At 36.0% G+C, this 10,510-nt stretch overlaps 1 protein-coding gene across 1 annotated transcript; it reads left to right on the forward strand.

The window, feature by feature from the left end:
- The first annotated feature begins 798 nt into the window (after nt 1-798).
- LOC119817109 (prolactin-6A1-like) lies at nt 799-9,988 on the forward strand. Its single transcript, XM_038334304.1, has 5 exons — nt 799-829; nt 5,041-5,216; nt 6,001-6,114; nt 8,805-8,984; nt 9,797-9,988. The coding sequence occupies exons 1-5, from the start codon at nt 799-801 to the stop codon at nt 9,986-9,988; spliced, it is 693 nt and encodes a 230-aa protein (XP_038190232.1).
- Nucleotides 9,989-10,510: the final 522 nt, after the last annotated feature.

The raw sequence follows: 10,510 nt of genomic DNA on the forward strand, positions 1-10,510 counted from the left end.
CATGAAGTGGCCAGTAGTGTAGTGTGTAGTAATGACAGAATCGGCACATGCAACCAAACTATTTAATTGATTTATCCTCATATATTCAGAAAGAAGGCCAGATTGGTTTTGCGAGTGTAAAAATATATTCCTGGGAAGATAGTAGACTCAAGCATGAATGCTACTGATCCTGTTTGTTAAATCACAGGACTATTGCATTACATATAAGATATTTGTGTTTGGGACTCTCAATTACAGTGGCTATCACCCTAGTGTGTATACAGGGATAATCTTTACATATTTTGTGGTTAACTGAAGATTCCCATCTACTAAAACTAATGAGAAAACTGACAGTTGTGCCATTGTAATGCAGTGCTCTCAAAAGAATCAAATACCTAAGTAATCCTCTAGAAGAAACAGGGACTATTGTGGAGGACAGAAATGGTCTGAGACCCTGACGAATGTGAGGCAATGTATGAGAATAATTGATTTCTGTCTAGTCAAACATGACCACAAGGCATCTAGAGCATATATGGATTTTACTACCTAAAATGTGATGCAGTCATAGCACGAAACTAAGTAAAGCAATGCAGATATAATTAGGTCGGTGATTATTGCTGCTAAAACTCCCTGAGGGAGGGGAGAGTCATGTTACCCTCTCCCAGAACTCTAGAACTTCCTTCCTTCTGACATATGATATGCGTAGCCTTTGGGGGCAATCTGCTATTGTATATAAGAGGTTGGAAGTCTACTAAAGGTAGGCCTCCTGTGAAGTAGCATCCACTAGTCAGAACCAAACTGCAGGAGGACTCTTTAGAGATGCAGCTAACTTTGATCCAGCCCCGTTCCTGTAAGTAACCTCTTACCTGTGCATGAATGGAATCCTTTCTTTGTATTCCCTGATGTTCTATAAGACTGGCTAGACCTCAATTTAAATCTCAGGGGAAAGAAAACAATACCAGATTTAGAAGAACTTTGCAATCATTTCTCTAGAATACAACTGTATGAGGGCTCAAGAGTCTTTCAATATTAGCCCTTAAAGACGACAAGCCTCCTTGTCTTGGACACACATGACATGTTAGGTTTTCTTAATCGAAGTGGAGAAATTAAGAAAACTGTATTGATAGTTTCCAATGAATAGAACCAAAGATGTTTTTCAGGATTTCCCAGTGAATAGTGCAGCACTGAGGACAGGAATATCACTGTACTGAAACTGAGAAATTAGATTTTATTTGGGACATAAGGGTAATTACATACATTTTTTTCTTACCTACAGGGAAAAGGAGGAACACTTTTAGTGTTTGTGGTTTATGTATGAATTTACTCACTGAAATCAACCTGGAAAGTATTCATTTCTGAAGTCTAATTAGCACTCATAGCAGATTTTGATTCACATAGTGTTTCTTATCACCTTTTTATAAGACAAATCTCACTGCAGAAGTACAAGTGGGGAGGGGCTAAGAAACTATCTTTTTGGTACATAGAATTTGAATAACTTCAGTTTGAGATAATGGAATGTTTTATGAAATAAGTTGGTATACATGTATTTACAAGTTTTATATGTAAAATTACATTAAAGACATCAGTTTTTTTGAAAGTATTAGTTTTGGAAAATGAAACCATAGGATAAGTTATTTAACATTAAATTTTAGTTAAGGTGTTTGTTTATATAGTAAAAGTCATTGTACTTTAGTAAATTTTATTTTTAATATATGAGTTTAGGTGTTTTATGTGCATAAATCTTTAAATTTTACCCACTTTTGTGATTGAAATCTTCCAGAGATACCCATTTCTTTTTCACAAATTATCTAGGAATAGTTTCATTAAAATAATTGTGTTTTTGCAGTTTTGTTCCTTCTTCTTGTGAATGGAACTTACTGCCTCTGTCTGCTTATCTGATAAATCCAACATTGATGAGCAAACCAACACTGACCATTATGAAAACTTACTGAAGCAGGTGCTTTGCAGGACAGGGGGAAGGGGAAGAATTCAGCTTCCTAGAACTTCTGTTACCATGTCATTGAAGACAGAGTTTTATTTTCTGTGTTTGAATTTATTTAATGTCATTTTATCTTAAAATTTAATACATAAACACTTCACCTACATCACCAGGACCCCCTCCCCCACCTCTGAATCTTGTGTATCCTACCTTGGCAAAATCATGATCATTCTTTTAATTATTTGTATTAACTATACATACAACCAACTGAGTCCATTTAGTCTTCTCCCTAAGTACATAAGCCCAGAGATGAACATGAGTTTAGATGATCTTTGCAGGAGTTTGTGCTTTAAATAAATTTTTTCTTACTTTCTCAACAATCATTGGCTACCTGTAATTCTGGTTTTACAGGTGGGATCATTAGGAACTTCCTCTCTCTATGTTGGCTGGTCAACTAATTATTATTCTGATTGTAGTCAGGCTACTTTATTGCTGAGAGCTCATAGGAATATTTTCCTTGTTGTCGTGTCTAGGGGTTACTATCTAGCCACTGGTGTCTAGAGCGTCTTTCCCTTAAAATATTTTAACCACGTCTATGATTTTTTCTGAGTTTGGGTCAAGGCGTTGCTTCAAAGATATATCAGTTTGGGTTGGACATCCACAGATATCTAATACCTTTAGCCAGCTATGGATATCTGTAACAGTCTCCAAATGTTGGAAAAAGAAGCTTCTTTGATGAGGGGTTAGAGCTACATTTATCTCTGAGTATAAATTTAATCATTAAAATCACAGATATTATAATGGCTTAGGAAAAACAGATGTTGTATGTTCTGCTTTTGTGTCTATAATCTTTCCAAAAATGAGTGGTTGGCTCTGTTTACAGAACTAGGTATGAATTTTTTCCTATTAAGTTGTCTTAAATTCTAATTAAACTCCTGTTGGTTACCTCAAGATAAATGCACAACTATTACAGAAATATGGCTATCTGGCAAACCTAGTCTTTGCTGTGGGTCCTAGGTTTGACTTTTCATTAGAGCAGCAGTTGGTGCTTTAGTGTAACACTTTGCACAGCACTTTCTAAGAGTATGAGAGCGAGTTTTCAGGAAGGAGGCCTAAGACACTTCCAGATCTCTTCTTCCAAGTCCAAATAAAGGATATCTTCAACTAAGAGGTAATCAAAGGCCATCAAAGACATAATAATTTGGAGGTCTTGTAGTTCTCCAACCAATGACTCAAGGGAGGGATATATCTGTAACTGGATAGTTTATCAATAGAGCTCTTGGAGAGAACACTATTGCTTATATGGTGTGACTTCCCCCCTCTCTATCTTATCTATCATCTATCTATCTATCTATCTATCTATCTATCTATCTATCTATCTATCTATCTATCTATCTATCTTGTCTGTCTGTCTATCTGTCTGTCTATCTATCTTATCTATCATCTATCTATCTATCTATCTATCTATCTATCTATCTATCTATCTATCTAGTCTGTCTGTCTATCTATCTTGTCTATCATCTATCTATCATCTATCTATCTATCTATCTATCTATCTATCTATCTATCTATCTATCTATCTATCATCTTGTCTGTCTGTCTATCTATCTATCTATCTATCTATCTATCTATCTATCTATCTTTCTACCTATCATCTGTCTATTATTGTTCTTTCTTTCTATCCATCTTTCCATGTGTCTATCATCTATCTTCCTCTATCTACCTACATATGTGTCTTATAAAATAATATATTCTCTCCTCCCCATTAAAGTTGCACATATTTTCCCTATTACGCACTTCACAGCACCCATCTTCTGATATTCATTATTCTATAGCTTCTTCTTCCTAAACCCTGTATGGTTCTTAATACTTTCCTGTCTTCCTTGGATACTTCAGTTTACATGATCAAATGCAAAGATTTAGATCTACAAACAAAGAGAACATGTGATATTCTCCTTCTTGGGTCTGGATTGGTATATCATATTTTCTAATCCAATCAATTTTCCTGAAAATTCATGATTTCATTATTTTCTTTACAGATGAATAATATTCCACTGTGTATATCTACAATATTTTCATTATTTATTTGTTTGTTTTTTATTCAAACATTTTATTTTATTTTATTTTATTTTGGTTTATAAATAATACCATTCAAAATTTCCACCTCCTCCTCTCCTCCCATTTCCCTCCCACTCCCCCACCCCACGTCACCCCTCACCCTCCAGTTCTAAGAGAGGGCAAGGTACCCTGCCCTGTGGAAAGTCCAAGGCCCTCCTGCCTCTATCCAGGTCTAGGAAGGTGTGCATCCAAACAGACTAGGGTCCCAAAAAGCTAGTACATGCAGTAGAATCAAATCCCAGTGCCATTATTATTGGCTACTCAGTCAACCCCCATTGTCATCCACATTCAGAGACTGGTTTGATCACATGCTTGTTCAGTCACAGTCCAGCTGGCCTTGGTGAGCTCCCCTTAGATCAGTCACACTGTCTCAGTGGATGGATGCACTCCTCACGGTCCTATTTACATTGTTTCCACTCCCCAGAAAAAAAATATCCAAACCCTCTTGATTAAATAACCTATGAATGAGCTTTTTTACTGCATATTATCAAATTCATAATGTTGGTTCACATTCATGGCAAGATTCTCTTCATCCCTGGTGTTAGAAATCCAGCAGTCATGTGGTTATTCTCAAGCATGAAAATGAAGCAACCAGATGACCTGTAGTGTCCTTGTCACATCAGGGACCAAACTGAGTTTAAAATATTACAAATTCATTGAATGTGAATATTGTAAATAAGCATTTATTCCCCAAGAATAAAATGACCTGAAGAGAATGCCTTAAAAATGTTCAGTTATAATTACTATATGAGCTCTTAGTGCTTATGGCAGAAGAACTTCTGGGAGCGATCCCAAAAGGAAGAAGTCACCCATTTTCAAACTATCAGTGCAAAGGTAATTATGCACCTACTTGTGCACAGTGCAAGAGATTTGTTCTACAGTCCTGTTATACAGAAACAAATCATACAGAAAGCCCCAGAGAGGGACGAAGATTTCCCCCACAGGATTACCTTTTATAAACAACACTAGATCAATGCAAGTGACAACCTCCTTTTATTTATCAGGGACACACTTGGTGTTGCTGGTGTCAAACCTGGTGCTGTGGGAGAATGTGGCCTCAGTACCTTTGTGCCCCATCTGGGATAGTTCCTGCCATGGGACCCTCAAGAACATGTTTGATTATGCCCTGAGCCTGTCTTATGAACTCCAAAACCAAACTGCAGAAATCTTAAGTGACTTCGTAAGTAACTCACTTGCTTCTGCCTTCTTACTAATGGGAACTTCTCTGCCAGAGACAACTCCAAAGAGTAAATGGAACAGCATCATGAATCAAACTTCATAGGGAAAATAAACCATCAGTGACTGAGTATATCAAGAAGGGATAATTTTATGAAATCTCATTATACTGAAGAGGGGAAGAAGCTGAGAGGCTAGACGGGAAGATAATGAGACTACATGCCCAGTGAGTTCAAAATTAGGTAAAAAGCTGATTTTCTTTCATTTTTTCTTTTAGTTTTTATTTTTTATTTTTTAAAAATTGCACCTTTAATTTTAAGAATTATTTTTCCACATGCCCAGTGGATAACTAAGGTGTTAGGTGTGCAAGCACAATAACATGAGGCGTCCAAATAATCCCTGAAAGTCAAGGCACAGTAAGATACAACTATAAATGCTGCACTTCTGCAGAGAAATTGGCGACATTACATGAGAATCCCTGAACTTTACTGGGCCAGATAGGCTATCTTGCACAGTGGTCTACAGGAAGGAACTGTCTCAAGAAAGGTGGAAAGCAGACTAAACCAACTGTGGTCCTCTAATTCTACATTTCTACATTGAAGAACACAGAAACTCTTTATACACAGAAATATGGACACCACACACAGACACACAAGCACAAAAAACACACCTACTTTATATGTACACACAGAGATTAAAAGTTATACACTCTTTAAATGAATTAATAGTCTCATCATATGTTAACTTATTCATTTCCAGATTTAAGATAACTGTTTTTTTTTCATCAGTTGCTGGATGTCCAGTACGCATCAGGCAGGTGGTACCTTGATGGGGCCCAAACCAGTTGCCACACTTCTACCTTTGGTGTCATGCTACCTGAAGAGGAAACTGAACAGATCAAAGTGAGTCTTGAGCATGTGTTTAAACCTAGAAAATTAAAGAGTTCAGTGACTTCGTCTTGAAGTTAGTCACTGTGGGTGCCATCACACAATCAAAAGAATAGAGGGTGGGGAAGCAATAAAAGAACAATTTAAGTTACATAGTTGATAAATCATAAGTAAAATTTAAATCTAAGTAATATGGCATCAGATCCATAAATTGTTCATTCAGAGAACCGGTTTTACGAATACCCACACCCGGGGTTGCCATTGTTATTATGTAGGATATTTTGAGCTGAATCGCATACATGCTTAACTGTATTTATAGGAATTAGAAACACAGTTTCATTTATAATATCGTAGGAAAGGCTCCTATGTTTTCAGCTTTGCATGGTATCTGTTGACTTTGAAGACCCTCCTGTTCTCCTTTGATTTCTAACCTACATGTCAATTTTTCACTGAATTCTCTGCCTTCTTCTGTGCCTTAACTGAATGTGAGCTGAACAAAAGGTTCTTTGAAGATACTACAATTCCCGCCAGGCAGTGATGGTGCACACCCTTAATCCCAGCACTCTAGAGGCAGATGCTGGCAGATTTCTGTGAATTTGAGGTCAGTCTGGTCTACAGAGCATGTTCCAGATTAGCCAAGGCTGTTACAGAGATGTCCTGTCTTGAAAAAAGAAGATACTTCAATTCCCAGGATGCAGTTATGCCTTGTGTTGTGATAGCAGGGTCTATATATCATGCCATCCCTGCTTGCTTTCCCTAAACTTAGCATGATTTAACCTGAATGCCAAACGTCAAACATGAGTACATCATGTCTAATTGTTCTTACACCACAATTGTGTTAGTTTATCAGTAATCTGTGCATTAGTGAAAACAGTATCATTCTCATGAACAATAAGTATCAAAACATAAGTAAAAATGAAAGAAGATGATGAGATAATATATGTAGACATAAACTTCTTTGTTGGAAACTTCACAAAACACTCTACTGATAATGTTGCAATAGATCCTGCTAAAAGTTATCACCCAAGTCTCACTTGTTTCGGTGGCTTAGAGAAGAACACTGAAGTTCATAGATGGTATAAAGTCTTTCACATGCATGGCCAATAAAAACGGCTCTGTGGGTTGCATCCAACTCAAGTATTATTAAGTATGACTTAATCATTTCATACTATTTCCAGCAAACTGTTTTTCTTTCACCATTCACTTAGCCTTTTATCATATTTAAATATTTCCTATGTGATACCTAGCAGCCATGTCCAAACTGTGTCTCAATGGCACATGTATGCTAGAAGAGCTATGAAAGGAGCCTAACATATTTGTACGCTATGTCATATCACAGTGATGAAATATTGGACACCAGTGGATCATTAGAATCTTTTCTACTCCTTTTACCTCGTCATCAATAAACACCAGTCAGGAACACTTTAATCAGAGGTGGTTTTCATCTGTTATCTTAACAATGAGCACACTCTGGGAGGTCAAACTTTTGTCAGGCCCAAAAGTTCTTTTTCTTTTTAGAAATTGATGTGGGAGTCCCCTCGGTGTTCCATGACTACCATTAATGAATAAAGATACTGCCTTGGCCTGTTATTAGGGCAGACAGGACAGGACTGAATGCAGGGAGACAGAAGGGCAGAGTCAGAGGATGCTAGGTATCTGCTGCCAGAGATAGATGTTGTGAAACTTTGCTGGAAGGCCACAACCTCGTGGTGATATGCAGATGAGTAGAGGGTTAAAGTAAGATGTTAGAATTAGCCCATAGAAAGCTAGAGTTAATAGGCCAATCAGTGATTTAATTAATACAGTTTCTGTGTGATTATTTCAGTTCTGGACGGCCAGGACAAACAAGCCGTTCCTTGCAACAAGAAATAATTGTTTTTATTGTTTATAATGTATTTTTTCTGGGTGCTATATTATACTACATGTGTCCTTCATGTCTAAGAAAACCAGAAGAAGGTGTAAAGTCTCCATGAAGGGCAGTGACATATGGCTGTGAGTCACTTTGTGGGTATTAGGAATTAAACCTGCATCTTCTGGAAGAAGAGGCAGTGCTCTTAACTTCTTGGCTATTTTTCAATCACTCATTTCTCTTATTCAAAGTAATACTGTTCATCTGGCCTTCACCTGTGCATGTTTAAACATAGGCTCCTCAGTTGACTTTTATGTAGACTGATGAAAGCAAAAATATCAAGTTCAGGTTTACTTCATAGGATATGTGTTATAAGGTATTCAAATTACTTAAATTGATAAATAAGTGCATCAATGAACAATTTTAAAGTTTTGTTGTATAAGAAATCCTGTGTGGAAGAATTTGGGCCACTTGCCACTGAATTGTTGGCGTCAATTTTATGTGAATGTGGTCCTATTTATTTACTGCTCATTCTTAGCTCCTTATGTACAAGTAAAGAAACCAAAAACTATCATTTTGTCCAGGAGAGCCAATGGTAGACTCTCAGAGGAAAGCAAAATATTATCAACTATATTTATTATTAGAAAATGTAATAATTAAATAAGATTTGTTTAGTGTCTTTCAATCAACCTACAGAAAAATGGCTGAATTTTGTATTTCTATAACATGTACCACCTACAAAATTATTTCATAATATGTAATAACACATGCTTATTTTTGGGGTGAATGCCACATGAACTACTAATATTGCTGTATTTCAGAAAATGTAATACAATTCTTTATTATAATTGTGTAGGCTATAGTCCTTCTGCAAGAGATACTTACTTTGTTGGGAGCTTGGAAAGTCCCTCTGTATCATGTCGTGACTGAGCTGAGTGGTATGGAAGAAACCCCTACTGATATCATCTTAAGAGCCAACATTGTAGAAGTAACAGTGGAGGGACTTCAAGAAGGTGTTAGAAGAATACTTCGCAAGGTTTGTAGTCTCCTTATGTTCCTTTGCTTTTCCTGTGCATTGGCTAGAAGAGTCCTGTAATAAGAAATTTGACACAGCAAAATTTAGTAAGCTAGTGTTTTAGAAAGTCTTGCTTCTAAGGGTAACACAAAACTTCTCTAGGATATTTTATTCCATATTTCAAGAACCTCAATATAAAATAGATGTTCCTCATAGTCTTCTGAGAAACAACCTTTCTTTAGCAGCACAAAAGGCTCCTAACAGTATCACCTGACTTCTATATTTGCACCTGAATCAGGTCCTGTTCTAACCAAGTCTGAGATTTCCATTCTGTGAATTCTGCAGCAAGAGGTTTAGTTGAAATATGGAAACAGGCAATGATTTCTTTTAAGATTAGGAAAGTATAAATAGTAAGTCAGGGCCAATACTGAAGATAAGTTAAATTTCTTTCTATCAAAACTGATACAAGGTTCTATATTGTCCCTTGGTTAAAAAAAATCCATGTCTATGGGTAAGTAGCACCTTCCTGCTTCTCCATCTGTCTTATATGCCAGAATATTTATAATTTGGCCAGAAAATATATTCAAGTATCTCTCTTGTAGAATTTTTGTGGCAAATGCATTCCCACTACTTAATATACTTATAGTATAATAATTTAATTTAATATAATTAATCATTTTAATATAATTTAATATATTTGGGTATATTAAATTCCATGCTTTTGTCTGGAATTCTGCAATCCTAATTCCCCTTAAATGCTCATTTACCATTGATAATAAGTAAACATCATCACATAATCATTAATAATAAGTTACTTTGCTTTTCCTCATTAGATTTATCCCAAATTCAAAGAAGTTGAGGAGTACCCCATCTGGAAGGGACTGGCATTCTTGCAGTCGCCTGATGAAGACCTTCGTGTTTCTGCATTCCATAGCTTGTTTCAGTGCCTGAAAAGGGATTCACGGAAGATTGACTCCAATCTAAAAATTCTGAAGTGCCGCTTTGTCTATGACACTGAATGTTAATCTTGTGCCCTTTTGATTTTGACATGATTATCACATTCTTTTCTTTCAGAAATTTATGCTTTTATAACCTTTGAATATGATGGACTTTTTTGTTTTTAATAAAAGTTGACACTTTAAAACAATTCTAAAACTCCAATTTTTGAACCATTTCTTTGAACATGTAATACAAAATTTATCAGTAGCATTGGGATGTTTACATCAAAATTTGTCATCATGGACTGAGTTTTGTTTACAAGTAAGGCAATTCAAAGTTTACCATCCTATTAAAGCAAAGAGTGATACTGTATTTTATCCATTCTACTAAGAACTGAAAAAGCTTCAGTACTTTATGAAAGCTGACACTCTCTATAGGCTAATTTTATACTAAAATGATAATGCAACTGCTATGCAACTGCACAGTACCTAAGTGCTATTAATTTTTCATGTATTTTGCTATTAATTTTTCATGCATTTAATTTTATTTAAAATATTGTGACATCATTTGCCCATCTCCTTTCCCCACTCTTCCAAGCACAACAACAT

This window comes from Arvicola amphibius, chromosome 6 (genome assembly GCF_903992535.2).
Source record: "Arvicola amphibius chromosome 6, mArvAmp1.2, whole genome shotgun sequence".
NCBI lineage: Eukaryota > Metazoa > Chordata > Mammalia > Rodentia > Cricetidae > Arvicola > Arvicola amphibius.